General features: G+C 38.8%; 1 protein-coding gene across 6 annotated transcripts in view; it reads left to right on the top strand.

Annotated features, from left to right (window-relative positions):
* RALGAPB (Ral GTPase activating protein non-catalytic subunit beta) overlaps positions 1–17,709 on the top strand; it is a 66,219-nt gene that overhangs the window by 5,636 nt on the left and 42,874 nt on the right. For 5 of the 6 annotated variants that reach the window (XM_048496326.1, XM_048496324.1, XM_048496323.1 and 2 more), the window contains 7 exons: positions 3,495–3,704; positions 5,870–6,072; positions 7,289–7,452; positions 10,098–10,284; positions 12,735–12,866; positions 13,665–13,843; positions 17,524–17,669. In XM_048496326.1, the coding sequence (XP_048352283.1) occupies positions 3,525–3,704; positions 5,870–6,072; positions 7,289–7,452; positions 10,098–10,284; positions 12,735–12,866; positions 13,665–13,843; positions 17,524–17,669 (1,191 nt within the window). In that variant the 5' untranslated portion in view covers positions 3,495–3,524. Of the gene's footprint in view, positions 1–2,482; positions 2,604–3,494; positions 3,705–5,869; positions 6,073–7,288; positions 7,453–10,097; positions 10,285–12,734; positions 12,867–13,664; positions 13,844–17,523; positions 17,670–17,709 lie in introns of those variants that run through there. The other variant, XM_048496325.1, reaches the window with a different exon arrangement.

Raw genomic sequence — 17,709 nt, forward strand, 5'->3', positions numbered from 1 at the left:
GGCTGTTCCAGAAGGTGGGGACCACATGGAGAGAATGTGCAAAATGATCTTGCCCATTTACAGGGTAGTACCTGCAGAAGTCTCCTCAGTTGAACAAAAGTGTCAGGATGGGAGAGGCAGTCCTGCAAATATGAATGTCCAAGGCCATGGGATAGCCAGTACCTTAAATTGGGTGAGGTAACTGATTGACAGCCAACGGAGTGACTGTAGAATGGTGTAATCTGCATGCTCCTCCTATCTTCTGATTGTAGCCAAGATGCAGTAATTTGTACCAATTAGAGTTTCTGAGTTTACTTGAAGGACAGACTTATGTAGAGTTCATTACAATCATCTGGTCTTGATGCTGCCATGGCATAAATCCAAAGGTTAATTTTTTTCTTTTTATCTAACATGGTTGATTGCAGCACAACAGCTATAAGTAAAGAGTCTTTATATAGTCAGGGCAAAACTTTTCTATGCAAAAGTGTAGATTGGAATTTTTTCTGCCCCACTGTCCTGAAAACTATAGATAAAGAGACGATGGCCATTTATGCATGCATTACTGACTTCACTGGGGAGAAGCAGTCAGTTCTCTAAGGCCCCTTCCGCACACGCAAAATAATGCGTTTTCAAACCACTTTCACAACTGTTTGCAAGTGGATTTTGCTATTCCGCACAGCTTCAAAGAGCACTGAAAGCAGTTTGAAAGTGAATTATTCTGCATGTGCGGAATGAACCTAATTTTGTTTTGCAGAGGGTTTACACCTGTTTACACCATTCTTTCCCCCCTCCTTTTTTGTTTTACACAGGTTACTGTCCTTCAAAGTGTCTCTATCCAAGCTGATCTGCCATTTGCTCACCCATGTCCATGTTGTTTCCATGCAACCTCCATTTGGGGAGTTGCCTGCCACCGTTGCTGTTGTTGTTGTTGCTGCTGCTGCTGCTGCTGCCACCGCTGCCATCTTTGGTCTAGCAATAGTTTGCAGAAATGCCTCAATTAAACTGGGCTGCTGATAAGAAAAAAGAGCCTGCCATGCCAAGCCATAAAAACTTGTCGTGTAGGAGTCATGGGGGAGGGAGGATGGAAAGAAAGTGGCGGCAGCTGGGAAGGAGAGGAAGAAGGCCCGCTAGAGTTTTGTTAGTGAATCCATCCTTGTCAATTTCACTGAGTTCACCACTCCAGCCATAGATCTTTAGTGTGGAAATTTAAAAACAAGCCCTTTTTGTCCTGAAATGGCGGCAGAAAGAGTGGGAGGAACTACTATGATGTGAGTGGAAAAAGGCGAGGAAGAGTGAGAAAACCTGAGGAAGGCTTAATGCATGGTGATCTCCTTCGTTTTCCCTGCAAAGGGGAAAAAAAGGTCTCACTTAAAGAGTTTTCAGAAACAATGAGGATTCTCTGACCTGAGGGTAAGGTGACTGCGAACAAGAGCAGAGGTGTGTAACTGAGAATCAGACCCCAAGGAAATGTATGCTCAAAGGGAAGGAGACCACATGTTCATAAGTAACCTGCATTTACATATGCAAGGCAGAAATTTTTTTGCACAAAAATGTAGCAGTGGAAAAATTTCTGCCCCACATCACTGGTTCCTAGTATGCTTCCCAGGTTGTGTTCAGTGTCTGCACATATTTTTATTAAAAGGAAATAAATGTTGACTCCATAAGAAGTTTGAGGGTGTAAAGGATATCCTTTTGATAGTGTTAGTTTTATTTTTGGGGAAGTCTCTGATTATGGCAAAGGCAAAGGAAGAAGTTTGTGTGTGAGACATATGCTATTGCAAATATCTGTTTCAAGCTACCACTTGGATATCCCAGGCCTTATTTAATTAGATTTTTTTCTTCTGTTAGCACACTGGTTTCAAATGAGGGTTGGGTTTTTTGCCAGTTCTTCTTTGTCCTCTTCTCTGGTGTGAAGATTAGAGTGAAGGAGGGACTGAATATAAATATGATGTTAAAGAGATGTGGAAAATATGCTTTACTGCTTCTTTTTTGTGGTGTTGTAGAATAAGTACTAATTCTGATAGTCTCTGATCTGTGGAAGACACTTAGATAATTAGCATTGTTGAGTAGGCTAAAAACTTATTCTGAATGAAAAACCGTAAGATCTGTGAGTACAAAATACTGTGACATGAATGTTCTGTGTCTGAGCTGTCTGGAGGCTGCTCAGCATATCTCAAATACCCAACCTTGCGCTGAGACAGGCTATATTAATATAACAAAATGGTTCAGGAAGACACTTTTATAAAATAATATACATATTATCTGTTCTTGAATGTGTTATTCTACTCTCACTACTTTGGCTTTATACTTATGTAATACCATTTTCTGCTTTGTTTAACATAAGGTTAATGCTCGATACTTTTTTATAATGCTCTGTATACTTTTATAATGGTCTATACCGGTGGTTCTCAACCTTCCTAATGCTGCGACCCTTTAATACAGTCCTTCATGTTGTGGTGACCCCCAACCCTAACATTTCTCTATTTTACAGATGGAGAACGCTGATGCAGAGAGTCTTAGGCGACCCCTGTGAAAGGGTCGTTCGACCCCCAAAGGGGTTGAGAACCACTGGTCTATACTTTGTTCTGCTTTGTTTAACATAAAGTTAATGCACTTTGTTTCAGGTCAGTGTAATCCCAGTCCTTCTGTGTTGCTTATAAGGTGTCCCATTTTATTGATTGCATTGACTTATTTTGTAACCTGCCTTGAGTCTCAGCAAGGAAGGTGTGATGAAAATCGTGTCAATAAATAAAACTTGGTTTCAAGGGGCTTTGTTTTGTCTTTAGTTGCATACTTTTGATAGTTTGATAGTTTGCATACTTTTGATAGTTTGATAGTATCTACAAAAAATTGCAATAGCTTTAACACTTAGACATTTTGAATCCACATAGGAGAGAAGATTCTTCATAGTGCCCACTATTTCAGTGCATCATTGTATGTTCATTGAAGTTTATTCACTGCTTCGTTCTGTCAGAGTTATGAGCCACAAGTGGCAAATGGCAAATTACTAGACCTACTAGAAGCAATTACTAGATCAGGCTTATGCAACTCAAACCTTTACCCAGATCACAACTGTCCGCACCAGGCTAAGTAGGTTACTCGGAGCTGTTCTGTGACATCTCCGGATGTTCTATCTGGCAACAGTGAGAAGGCTTCTCCTAAGAGATCTCTGTTGCCGTCTGCTATAACTCAGACCTTTTAGTGAAAGGGGGAGACAGGTTATGGGTACTGGCTGGGACTGTGGGCCAAAGGTCAGGCTCCCACCTCGTGTAACTAGACTATTATAATGGGCCATATACTGTGTACTTCTGTTCCAGATCCTACTATAAATGATGCCAGTCTGTGAACAAAAATCGCTGATCTGTTAGCTTTTTTATAGGATTCAGTGTCATACCTCTTAGTGGTGAGAGCCTGCAGTACACTTGATAATGTTTTTGTGGAACTGCAATCCTTTTTTTTAAACCTCAAATGATATATAATACTTTTAAACTGTTTTCTTTTTTTCTTTGTTCCAGGTACAGACTACTTTGCAGCATAAAGGCACTATGTACTCAGAGTGGAGGTCTCTACATCTAGTAATTCAGAATGATAAGGGTCACACCAGTGTACTTCACAGCTATCCTGACAGTGTGGGTAGAGAGGTCGCAAATGCTGTTGTGCGTCCCCTGGGCCAAGCCTTGAACACTCCATTACCAGCTGAGAGTGTTCTGAAAACAGACAAAGAAGTGAGTGTTTATCTGCAGACCTTTTTAGTACCACTTCTCTTTGGATGTAATTGTCAATGAGATGCTTGCAGTAAGTTTTTTTTAAAAGTCGTAATCCTGGGCCCACTTACTCAGTAGTATGTCCTTTGTTCACATAGAAACTTTGTTCTGAGTAAACATGCATACGATTATCCTGCAAATAACTCATTCTCTGAAGCATATAATAGTGCTGTTCATAGGAAAAAATTCTATTTTTTTCATAGCCAAAGCAAATAATGTCTGTTGTGTTTCTGTAAACTGGGGTACAGACTTTTCTAGTCACTACGTATTTGCATCTAAATGTCTTATTTAGCTAACTTGGCTGGATATGAGGCATAATAACAAAATTGTTTTGCTGTGTTATCTGTATAGTATAGCCTATCAACAGCCATTGATATGATCTCTCATGCCTCGTTAGACTGGTTGGAGCAGGAATTTGGAATTTCTAGCACAATCCTAGAGTGGTTCCAAGTGTTCCTAACAAGACCTCTAGATGCTGTGATCTCTATCCTGAATGCTTTGTTGAAGTTGATGAAAGCAAACGGTCTGTCTGTGGAACTCTACTTTACAGTCCCTCCCACTTTGCATTTCCCAAAGTGCTGCCCCCAGCCTTGACAATACTTCCAGGAACAGCATGATTTACAACATGGGGGGGGGGGGCCTTCAGAGGGAGGAGAGAATTACTAAAACTCCTCCAAAAGCAGAAATGCCCTTCCAGAAGTCGGAAACATATAATAGATCCAAACGGCATGGGAGCCAGCATGATGTCAATGTCTCTAGTCAGCGTGTTGTAAATGCTTCTAGTATTGGAGTGATCCAGCTTCAGGTCTCCGCTCGGTCATGGAAGCTTGCTGCATGGATGACTTTGGACCACTTACATCAGGGGTGTCCAACTCTGGTACTTCAGATATTCATAAACTACAATTCCCATCAGCTCCTGCTGGCATGGCCAATTGGCCATGCCAGTAGGGGCTGATGGGAATTGTAGTCCATGAACATCTGAAGTGCCAGAGTTGGACACCTCTGACTTTCATGCTCTCCATTTAACTAATCTCACAAGAGTTATTGTGAGGATAAAATGGAGAAGGGGAGAATGCTGTAAGCTATTTTAGGTCCCCAGTGAAGAGAAAAGTGGGATACAGATAAAAAAAGTATAATGTCCAACAAATCACACTTTCGAGAGACGGAAGGAAATAAATAGGTGCTAACTCTGCAAGACATTCTCTCTGTTATGGAAAATATAACAGATGTAGTCAAAACCGGGCATGATGAGATGCTTATTCTTTCACATGCTGCATCCAAAGTGATGTCCAGTAACAGAACTGGAATGTATTTACAAGCGCATGAAGATTAGGAAGAGCTTGGTGATCTGAGCTGTAACTCAGACCTGTAAAATGGTAGCATATTAGGAAAGTTTGGGTTGTTGTCTCTTTCCTCAGTATAGTGCTACCATCTTTTCAAAGCCTGAAGATGGGTGGAGCCCAGCTGAGATGAAATTCTACAAAGATTCTTAAGCCCTCCTCCAAAGAGACAAGCCCATGTTTCCAAGGAACTTAAATCTTCCGTGGCTTTAGGTCATTTCAGTGTGGTTATATAAAAATAAGGGGTGCTAGAACAAAAGACTGTACAGCTAAATTCCGAACTGACAAACATATATTTTGTATAAACTTCAAGTGATTTTGCTGCTTCAGGTTCAACAAAGAAACAAGAATTCTTATTTTGTCTCCCAAAAAGGAGTGGTTCTGACCACTTTGTTCATGCAGTCTTCACACTGGCTAAATTGTTCAGTGCTCAGTAGATCAGCAGTCCAGTCCATAAATGTCCCCTTCACCCCACAGGCAATTGTCGTACTCTGTATGATATGCGCATGAGCCAGTATGTTAATTCATTTGTCCACCAGGCATTGGCAATTCTGCTGACCTCTTTCTGAGGTGGGCATATGATTGTCAGAACATACCTTAATGAAGGAAGATATTACACGTATCCTGTTGGAGGCTTGCATGCCTTCTTGCCAACGTGATCTTTTCACTGCAGATATTTATAGTTCTCTGTATAGCTGGTGGGTTAGGGCTGCCAGATGAAACAGTGATATGTAAAAAAAAAGCAACAAAAACCATGTGGTGCTGTAACACTTCACTTTTTTCTAGGTAAAATGGACAGTGGAGGTGATTTGTTATGGCCTTACCCTGCCTTTAGATGGTGACACAGTGAAGTACTGTGTTGATGTTTATACAGATTGGATTATGGCTCTCGTCTTACCGAAGGATTCAATTCCTCCACCCATTGTGAAAGAGCCAAATCTTTATGTTCAGATCATTCTCAAACATCTGCAAAATCTCTTTGTACCAAGGTGAGTAGCAAAAATTAGAAATAACTTTAATTTCCTGCATGCAGTATGGTTCTTAAGCAAGTGTTTCAGGCAGATAGGTAGCTGTAACACAAATTTAATCATATTTCAGTTTAATGTATCCCTCAGAATTAGCATAGAATGTAGAAGATTTTTTCAACTTCCTGTTTTGGAAGATGAATTTTAATAGGTGTAAATTTTAAAGTCAAAGATAACAGAAATTGCTAGCTGCAAGAAAAAAGGATGTATTCGGCATAGGGAAATGTTAACATTTGAAGTAGTAATTATTGTGTATATATGTTGTACACTATATGTATAGCAACTCTGATAGCCCAGACTAGCCTAATCTCATCAGAACTCAGAAGCTAGTTGGATGGGAGATCACCAAGGCAAACAGGTTGCTGTGTAGAGGAAGGCAATGGCAAACTACCTCTGCTTATCTTTGAACTTGAAAACCCTACAAGGTGGACTGCCGTGAGTTCACCTTGGGTTGGTTGTGATTCAATGGCACACATTACCTTTATAGTTTATATATCAGTGTTGCTGAATTCTATACCGAAGCTTACCAAACAAGTTCTGGCATCCTTTTTTTTTCCGTGAAAGGATTATTTACATCTGATTGCTTAGGAAGATGGAAGCTGTGATGTTTTGGGAGGTTTAAAAATGGTGGAAGTATGAACTGGTCAATAGTACTGTCTTCCTGTGCTGATTTTGATAATTTGTTTAGGAAGGAAAGGGGCTGGCTTTTGGCACCGTGGAGACTAACTGACTTTTTGAAGCATAAAATCTTTTTGGATTACAGTTCACTTCATACACAACTTATTCCTATAGAAATTGTATTGAGTTTCCAGCATATCACCATATGTTGTTAGTGGGTTATTTTCAGCCTGGTAGCTCAGAGGTTCATAAATAAATTATATTAATACAATGTCTTTCTTCCATGGAACTCCAGATAGGCTGCCTAGTGTTCTCAGGTAAACAGGTTCAGATGTACTTAGCTTTATCAGGACTGTGGCACTGGGTGTGACCTTTAGACTGTGACCTGCAAATTTGTACATGCATGCAATTATTTAATGATTTTTATTTCTACAAATCTATGATATTGTAATGCTGTTAAAATGATATACCTTATGAGGATTTCAGCTTTCATTAAAAAAAACCCTGTCTTAAGTGTAGATGTTCTGCAGCTTGTTCTTAAGAGCTGTTTCTCTGGCTACAGGCAGGATCAAGGCTCCAGTCAGGTTAAACTGTGCTTGCAAGTTTTGAAAGCCGTCCAGAAATTGGCTCATGAGTCGACCACCATGGCTCGAGAAACATGGGAGGTTTTATTATTGTTTCTGCTGCAGATCAATGATATTCTGTTGGGCGCTCCAACAGTGCAAGGTTTGTATCCACATTTTGCCATATCCGCTGCTTGCAGTGTATGAGTTTCAGTGATATGCGATCTCAAGATGCCTCAGCACATTCATTCCTATCATTAACTTTAGGCTTATACCCATTAAATGAATGAGGTCAAACTGATACTTACATTTTTAATTTCTACAGAATGATCATACACTTCCATTGTGATGATCACACAAGCATTACCTGAGTTGTTGATTTTTATGCTTACAGATACTGTGGACAGAGCATATGATTTCAGCATATGATTTTAATAGCCATGAATAGCTGAACTTTGATTTATCATGAGGAATTGTCTAATTGAAGTGAATCACAGCTATCATTTGCTAAAGAAATGTCTGCAGATATTAAAAAAATGAATGTTGCCCTTTAGAGGCAACAATACAACCCTGAGGACCCCAGCCCTTCATTTTTAGTGAAAGGCCTCCACTTCTGTTATGTTACAGATTGTAGACTGCTCCTAATGCTGTCCTAAAGCCTTTTAGTTGGTCAGGATTGGATGTACTGTGTGTTCCTATTGTTCTCTGAAACACCTCTTGTCTGTATTCCTAGCTACAGGGTTATAAATAGGTCTTTCCAATCAATATGGGGGGTTGTATTACACAGGCATGGGTTGAAGTGTTCAGTACAATGGCTGCAATGACTTTAATGGTCCAAAGCATAGGACTGTTCCTCTATGTTCCTGTGGAGTTTTTTGTTTCATCTGCTGTCCCAGGGTACTTTTGCACATGCAGAATAATGCACTTTCAATCCACTTTCACAATTGTTTGCAAGTGCATTTTGCTATTTTGCACAGTAAATCCAGCTGCAAAGTGGATTGAAAGTGCATTATTCTGCATATGCGAAAATGCCCCCAGAGTTCCATAAAAATAGTATTATGAGCTTATGCTTTCAGAAAAAGGAACAGATTCTCTTGCTGGGCCATAAATACCTCCCACAGTTGTCAACATTGTTTTTGCTTATAGCAGGAAAATACTTTCATAGAAAAGAGAAACTGATCACAAGTTGACTCACGCATAAAAATATGTGCAGGGAGAGATACTGAGGAAAAGTCTACATGGTGTAATTTAAAATTTGCCCCAGATCTTTTGTGATGACAAATGGCTATTTGTTGAAGGAATAAGGTTAATTCTCAGGACAGACTTAAATATGACATTTGATTATAGTAGTGCACTTAAATGTTTGAATAACTGTTTTAAAAAAGCAGTATAGGATAACCCCATATCCAGGCAACTACTATAGGAAATTCAAGTTATTCCCTATTTAAAATGGCTTTTCAAGTTCCTCCTTGTTTTTGCTTAGTTGCAGAAGTAACACAGAGTGGTGCTGGTTTTCTGGAAGGATTTGAATCTGAAAAATTTTAGTGCCTTAATTCGACCATGATCTGGTTTAACATGTTTATTCTGACTTCTATTTAGTTAAATAAAAAACTTAAAAGTACTCCAGACTAATTACTTGTTCCACTAGCAACAGATTCTCAAGCTGAAATGTTTGATTAGGAAAACATTAAGTGTACTTTAAATTTTGTGTTTAAACATGTTCATTGCTTTGTTTAGAAACTCTTTTTCTTGGACTAACACTTGTAAAAACGTTAAGATGATATAGCATGTTCCTTTAACTGTTTAAATTTAAGGGGAAAAACCCGAAGGCACTGAAAATTGTTGTCACCAACATTACCACATCCACAGTAATGGGAATTTAAACCTGGTTCTCACAGATTTGTATGGCACTGTAGTTGTAATACCGTGATGGCTTCCAAAAATAAAGCACTGAAATTTCTGCCCCCCATCTCTGATAACAGTATAGAAACTTACATGATTCTAATTTCTCCCATGAATCTAATGGCTTATGCAGAACTTCAAAGCAGTGGTACTCACTCCACAGCTTGCAGAGAGCCATGTTTCTATTTACTATCAATCAAAAGAACCACATTTGCATCAGTTCTGCCCCTCAGGAAGTCTGGCAGCTTACCCATTCCTTTGGCAGTTTCAGGGTGGGTACTACCTGCCAAGCTTTGGCCATTTGGCTGATATATGGGGCAGATGGCCCATTGGGGGATAAACTGAGAAAGAACCATGTACGGCTCCCAAGGCACTGAAAGAATATCGTTCCTTCAGAGTAACATTGGAGAGAGTTTTGAAAAAGTTTATTGGTGATTCACAAAACAGAATTTCTATTGTGGCTCGTAAGCATGGAATTATAGACCATTTCGTGTTATACATATTTGTACATATTCATGTTATATATATTCATCTTTCTTTTGGACATCTATGCCTGCTGGTTGGTATCCTGAATTGTATGCGCCTCTTCTTGTTCCACATATTTCCAAGCAGTTTTCTGGACTGAGGAGAGTTGCATAATAATCTTGTCATATATTAAGCTGATATCTGAATGATGTTTGACTGGTATGGTACAGAGATGATGATGACAAACTACAAACTTTGTCAATATTCAGTAGTCCTGAACTGTATTTGTACATCTGAATAGGCTTCAGGGCAAATAATAGGTAACAATCCATAATGAGAAAATATTTAAAAGGTCTTAAGGGATTTCCAGAGATGGCGGTAATGAGATGTTCACTAGGTCATTTAGAGAAATGAAACTTAGTTTTTTTGCTCCAATTATAGGTGGAATTGCTGAGAGTCTGGCCGAAAAGCTGATTGGTGTGCTGTTTGAAGTATGGTTGCTAGCTTGTACTCGGTGCTTTCCCACACCACCTTACTGGAAAACTGCCAAAGAGATGGTAGCAAACTGGCGGCATCATTCTGCAGTGGTGGAGCAGTGGAGCAAAGTAATCTGTGCCCTTACTGCTAGGTAGGTGAAACTTGGCCTTTTCCCATCATTCACTTTAATGCTATAAACAACATACCGGTAATACAATATAAGTTAAAAAATTCCAGCAATTGAATTTACAATGACAGGTAACCTTTTTAGGAGTTCTTGCCACAGCATTCTCTCCCAGAAAAGGGATTGCTGTTCACTAAGCATTGGGCTGATGAAAACACTTCTTCTTTGATGTCCAGTTTCCCATGTGGGGGCATTTTTTTGTATGTGGGTGCATTATGGCTGTCTAGAGGGAAAAAAATCCTGCCCCTTCAAATAGAGGAGGGACCGAAGCTTTTCATGGCAGAAGGTACTCCGTATCACCTGCTAAATAAACTTCTGCCTTGAAAAGTTTTGACTACCCATTTCCACACATTAAACCTCAAAAGGGCCAGAACGTTTTACTTCAGATGTGTTGGTAACCCTAAATATTTTCTGAAGTGGTACAACCGAGATACAAGTTGATCAGTGAGAAGTAGGCCTCTTCTCTGGTCAGTGATCTAAATTAGAAAGGAAAGACTGAGAGGCACTGTAGAAACAGCCATGTTGCAGGACCCACTCAAAAGTAACGTGGGCCAGGCTAATGCCTGCTTGAGCAAAAGGAGCAGCAGCAGAAGAATGTTCTCACTGTTCTGTTTGTGAGATCTGGTTTAATGTCTTTTTACTGAAGCCCAGACCACATTTTGTCTCTTGCGTAACTAACGGTTGTTTGCACTTGCATATGCAGTAAATGGCAGGCGTCCTCTGTTTACACAAAATATTCTGCCTTCATAAACTTTGATGTTACATCTGTTGAATCTGAGAGCTATCTTATTTTTTTGTACATGGAAGTTTCAGTATTCATTACTTTCATTTATTTGAAAGACATTAATTTCAGGCTAGGCACATATAAGAAGGAATTAGGTAGCTAGGAGCCTGTAGGGTTGATTTGCTGTATTATTTTAGTTATAAGCGACTTCATCATTCTCTGTTACATTTGATTTCATGGAAGGAAGTGTGCTGTGTTGTGCCTTGACTTCCAGATGGTTGAGTTTCTGTTACTACTCAGGTATACATTTGACATGGATGTCTTAAGATTGGAATTATTTATTTTATAGACTTGCTTTCTTACTGAGACACAAGGAAGATTCCAGCGTCATCAGATAGCATTAAACACCCAGTAAACATTACAATAAAATTAGGGTTGTAAAAGTTAGAAAAACTGTGCAGAAAAGTAGTTACATGATGTGTCATAAACAATGCAGAAAAAAGAATTAGAAAAGTAGGAGTCAATGTAGTAAGAGCAGCATAATAAATGTGATAAACATTAGAATATATTACAGTCCTTTTCATACTTCAGCCACATCCCTTTTATAAAAATGCCCCTGCAATGGTAGAAATGGCTCTCATCAATGAGACAGAGAAGGTCAGCTGAACTCCATTAAATGTGGGAATCATGCTGTCTTTCAGGACCTTTAACCTTCCCAGCCAGCATTACTGCTCTCTGGTCACAATTCAATTTATACTTGTTCACTCTCATCCATTTAAATACAAAAATCAGGCAGTGGCTCAAGATCTCTTCTAAGTCACCAGGCAACCTGGTAAAGAAATACAGCAGTGGTGGTGAACCTATGGCATGGGTGCCAGAGGTGGCACTCAGAGCCCTCTCTGTGGGCACGCGCACATCTAGTGTGGCCTGGGCTGCTGGACTCGATTATTAGCATTAAACCTAAGACCTAGTTTTGTGGAAGCAGTGTAGGTAACCATGTTAAGCGCTGTTAAACCCCGCTGATTTTCATGCGAAGAAGTAAAGTGCAATCCTTTACCTGGGAGTAAGCTCAGTTGCTGGCAATGGGGCTTGCTTCTGAGTAAACCCTCCTAGGGTCGTGATTCATCCGTTGGAAGAGTTGCACGGTTGCTTCAAAGCAAAGCCACCAACTACCACCAAGTTTACTCCTGAATAATGCACGCCTCGAAGCCAACCATTTTTTCTAAACTAAAATCTCAGTATTCAGGTTAAATTGCCATGTTGGCACTTTCAATAAATAAGTGGGTTTTGGGTTGCAATTTGGGCACTCGGTCTTGAAAAGGTTCGCTATCACTGAAATATAGGGTTGCATTTTAAGACCACTGAAGAACCTGCAAAACATACTTTCATATCTTTGTGGTTTAAATGTCAGAACAGATCTTTCCTTGCATTGCTGTATAAGCTATTTGTTCCTTGTCACTTATTCTCTACCAGCAATTTTGCTACATTTGACAGTCCAAGAGTATTCTGAAACTAATTGTGAGGGAAGGCGGATGAAAGAGACACAGAATAATCAAGTTTGAACAGGTGATAGCAGTATTTTAAAAGGTTTTATTGAGGAAATATCTTTAATGGGAAATGGATGCATCGTATCTAATTAGGTAGACTGAAAGCCAGGAGGGCTATAAACACAATGATCTGATTTGTCCTCTAGACTTCTGCGTTTTACGTATGGACCTTCATTTCCACCTTTTAAAATTCCTGATGAAGATGCCAGTCTAATTCCTCCAGAAATGGATAATGAGTGTGTTGCACAAACTTGGTTTCGCTTTTTACATATGCTGAGGTACTGTATATGAGAGATAAAGTATAATGTTACCAGCATATTGATCCAAATTTGTTATGTATGAGTGTTTTGAGGCTACAACTTGTTGAAATAAGATTGGTCCTTGTAGAAATTATAGCTTGAATTCAAAAGTTGCTCCACTGGTGCCAGAGCTAAATTTCTGTTGACTGTAATGTGGGATCCCTAGATATATCTTAATTGCATGTAAATATATTAATTCTGGTAATTTTAAAAAAGTTAATTATCTTTTTATTTTTGTTCAGCCTTGGTATCCTGTACCTCAGCTGCACCCAAAACAACATCTTGGGTTCTGATTCTCAATGTTTTGTGGATGGCGTTAAATGAATTTTGTTTGTAGCTGTTTATACCCTTTCACTGTGTTTCCTGCAGAAACCTAGCTGCAGTCTAATAATTCATCTTTACCTTCTTACCTCTCTGCTGCTGCATATTATCTCTCAGCGCAGTCTTAATTAAGTGCATGGAAACTTCATATACCCCATAGTGACCACCCTTTTAATTTACAACAACTTTTCAGTCTCTTTTGGCCAGATGACAGTTGACCACTGGTCCTGGTAATAGGATGCTGTTTTCTTTTGAGAAACTTTGTTAGAAGTTAGAAGAATTGCTAAGAGAATTGCTAAGTGCAATAACAAGTAGCCATTCCAGAAGAATAGTCATGCAACTGTATGCTAGCTTCTTCAGATCTGATTGCATTTTTTGTTTCTTTAATTTAAAAGTTAAAACACATTAAGTACATTTAAGCATATGTCATTACAATTAATGTTTTTGTTTTTGTAGTAATCCTGTGGATTTGAGTAATCCAGCGATTATAAGCTCTACCCCCAAGTTTCAGGAACAGTTTTTGAATGTGAGTGGAATGGCTCAGGAATTGAATCAGTATCCCTGCCTTAAACATCTGCCTCAAATATTCTTTCGTGCTATGCGTGGGATCAGTTGCTTAGTGGATGCATTTCTAGGTAACATTTCCATTTTTAACTTCTAGGACATTGCTTATCTTGTTTAAATAATTTAGTAGATCTTTTCATATGGATAAATCTTGTTTTACAGTGATACTTATCAGCTGCACAGACAATGACAAGATGTAAATTTCTGAAATATATATTATTCCCAAAAGGATATGTTTTTGCTGTACTTGTTTGTAGAAAAAAGGGCCTGCCTAAACCTCTTTAAAGGGTCTGCTCTTCCAGGATTATTCTGTCATCCGTTGTCTTCTCCCTTTGGTAAAAGGTGGTAGAAAGAACAAGAAAACTTGAGAACCACCCCTGATTTATCTGAGTAGATGAGAATTCAGGAGGGAACTAAGGTCCAAATCAGCACTCAGTAGTCATACATCAGTTAGGAATAAAAATGGCAAACTACTAAAATGCACAAGATCTTGGCTCCGAAAGATCATCTGTACATTAAAATAGTCTTCAACTAAAGTGTAATTACTATATTGGTATATTCAGCACTTCTTTCAAAGAAAACAAGTTTAATTCAACTATCTAAAATTACTAATTGAGAAACTCACTCACATCCATTAAATTTCCATGGAATAACAGTGGAAATCTGTACTCTTTCTCACCAAAAGATGACAGGAGATTTGTTCTTTGTTCTAGATTTGTTCCGCTTGGTCCTAGTGCTTATCTAGTTCTGTTCCCAGAGCACTGGGACCCAAGCAGAGCATTCTAGAACAGAAAAGATCCAGGAAATGGTGGATTAATTCACAAATGCTTTAAAATCAGTCATGTTTTCCATTTTTTCTTTATAACTCAACCTATTCTGGTGGAATCTCAGCAGTTCAGTTTGTTTTAATTAAAGTGGTTCCATCGTTTTATGAAACTGTAAATATTTTAGTAAGTATTACTCACTTCATTTTCCTGAGGAACTGCTTTTTTGGAAATGTTTCCCCTGTGGTGCATAATATAGCAGCAATATAATTTCTTTCTTCTCCAGGCGTTGCAGTCTTTACAACCAGTGGGTGTGAACGATTACCCAGATATGGTAGTAAAACGTGTTGCACTTGCCTAGGTGGCAACAATCTGGGCAGAGGGGTGATGATTTTAACAGTGGCTGGGGACAGTATCAGACTTCGGAAAGTTGCAGTATTCTGTCATAGTAATTTAAATTAAACATTATAAATTCATGGTTGGTTTGGCTTTCATATGTAATTAACATATAGTTTCTGTCTTTTAGTAATATTGGTCTCCATTGCAGTAACTTATGCTATGTACTATAGGTATTTATAAGGAGGTTGCTTATAAAACCAACCACCCTGATCTTTGGTACCTTGGCATTCATATATCTCTCGCACTGTAACAAACATGCATAAATGTAGCCAGTGTTTGTCATTACAGAATACATCAAATGTGACTAGTGATTTTACCACCTAAGCAGTCATGAAGCTGTGCAGGTCCCTGTACAGACTGTCATGATATAGCTGTGAGATTTGTTCCACAGCCCTCCACGTCACATTTGTACAGCTCTTGGTCTCTGTTATAATGTTGAATCTCTCTCTGGCTCTCCTAGTTAGGTGTTTAAACAGTGAAGGCAAAAATATGGTAACTTTTAAAAAACAAGAATGTTAAATGAGTTCTCGTTCCTCTTTTAATCACTAGATGTTCCCTCAAAGGCATTACTTGTGTCTGTTGTTTCTGGGAGCAACCACTTTATGATCTAAACCTAAATCCAAGATGTCTATTAACTTAATTATGCATGAACATGAAATAGCATATCATCCCCAGCCTTTTAGTTGATGATATTAATTATGATAAACCTCCCAGCATTATTAATGAAAGTCAGTTTTGAAGGTAATGGACTCTAAAAGTACTGTAATCTGCTAATAATTGCCATTGGCAAGTGGTGACTTTTAAAGAATGCTGTTTAAAATTTGTTGCAGTATGAGAGAGCAGCTGCCCTTAATTGTAAGGAAATAACAGAGTTCAAATACAGGCATTTCCTTAAATTACATTTATAAGAAAGATTACTATAATTGTACAATATTAAGCTTAAATTAAAATATTTATGTATATTTCAATATTTCAATATATATTTTTAAAAAAACTCTTGAGTTCTTGGATGAATGTTTCCTTACAACAGAATACTGCTTCTTTATGAACCTAATACCACCATTTGTCTTCAATTGTGTTAATTGTTGCACCAGCAGGGAGAAAAGTGATCTCAATCAAACACTTGCAAATTGCCTCTGTCCTTTCACTTCCCATGGATTAAGATTTCTTCCTGATAATTTTATTCATGAATAAAGAACTTTTGAAAGGATAGCATGTGTTCTAGTTCCAAAATCTGAAAGTGTTACCAACTTGTAGGTATTTTGTACCCCAAATAGCTATACTGTGCAATACCATGCTTAAGGGGAAGGAAGGTGGGTCATTTTCATCAGGGAAATGTAGTGGAAGCAAAGTGCCAACCTCTTTCTTAACAATGTTTTGGGAAATGTTACTTTTGAGCTGCACTTGGGTCCCATGGGAAAAGTTATGTTGGATAATGTGGAAATGGTGAAGCAGATACAGGGGTGCTGTGTGGTTTCCGGGCTGTATGGCTGTGTTCTAGCAGCATTTTCTCCTGACGTTTCGCCTGCATCTGTGGCTGGCATCTTCAGAGGATCCTCTGAAGATGCCAGCCACAGATGCAGGCGAAACGTCAGGAGAGAATGCTGCTAGAACACGGCCATACAGCCCGGAAACCACACAGCACCCCAGTGATTCCGGCCATGAAAGCCTTCGACAATACATTGAAGCAGATACTGTTATAGCAGAGTGTGTGCCCTTAGCCTCCAAAAGAAAACCAGAAGGGAGTCTTCACTGTCTTAGTGAAATAAACATCTAGATATCGAGTATTTTTAATATAAAAGAGCAGCTTAAACTCCAGCTGTGCATGAACATTATGTCAAAGGTTCAGCATTACTTTTTACAATCTTATTTGCTCATAATGAGATTAGTCATTACTCAGCTTGGAAGACAAGAAAACCTTTTATGATGGGAACACAATTATACTCCAGTGGTACTATATGCTGATTAACAGCATAACAGTTATAAGAAGTCTTGTTTACATACTTATTCACTGGGTGAAATGATTCTACAGTTTTATGAGCAGAAAGCTTCGTTGCAGAGCACAGTTCACGTGTTTCATGTGTGCTGATTTAAAGATAGTTTCCAGGTATGAACTATCAGTTTATTCCCATTTAATAGTTAAGTCTTGTGTGTATTTCTACATGCTTAATTGCATGCTTGAATGCAGGATTGGGAGCCAATCTAGCTACTCATTTTAATGGGAGGGGGTTTTTCTGTTCAGATTAGGCTGTTCCTGGCTAGCTCAAAATGTACTAAAAGGTACTGTGGCATTTTTGGAAGAAAGTGACTTTCAAATGGTCCTTGTTCCTATGTCCTTCCTATTGGCCCTCTTACTCTTCCCTTCTTAGGTTCAAATGTATGTGTTGCTTCCCCTTTTAAGGTAAGCTGCAAATTTGTATGTGGTCATGTCAAATAATTTTTCTAATCACTTGCCAATCTTAACTAACTCTATATTTTTAACATTGGTGCTGGTACAGAAGGAATTTTTATTTGCTGCTGATGTCTTATTTAAATATGAACGATTGTAAATGTGGGATGATTTGATACTCAGTTTTTCTCTTCATCAGGTATTTCACGGCCACGATCAGACAGTGCTCCACCAACCCCAGTCAATAGGCTGAGCATGCCCCAAACTACTACTGTCAACACAACTCCACCTCACAATCGAAGGCATCGAACTGTAACTGTGAACAAGACAATGAAAAATAGCACAGTAAGCCTTTATGTGTAGTATAGCAAAAATAACCTGTTTC

The sequence above is a fragment of the Sphaerodactylus townsendi genome, linkage group LG05, assembly GCF_021028975.2.
Source record: "Sphaerodactylus townsendi isolate TG3544 linkage group LG05, MPM_Stown_v2.3, whole genome shotgun sequence".
Classification (NCBI taxonomy): domain Eukaryota; kingdom Metazoa; phylum Chordata; class Lepidosauria; order Squamata; family Sphaerodactylidae; genus Sphaerodactylus; species Sphaerodactylus townsendi.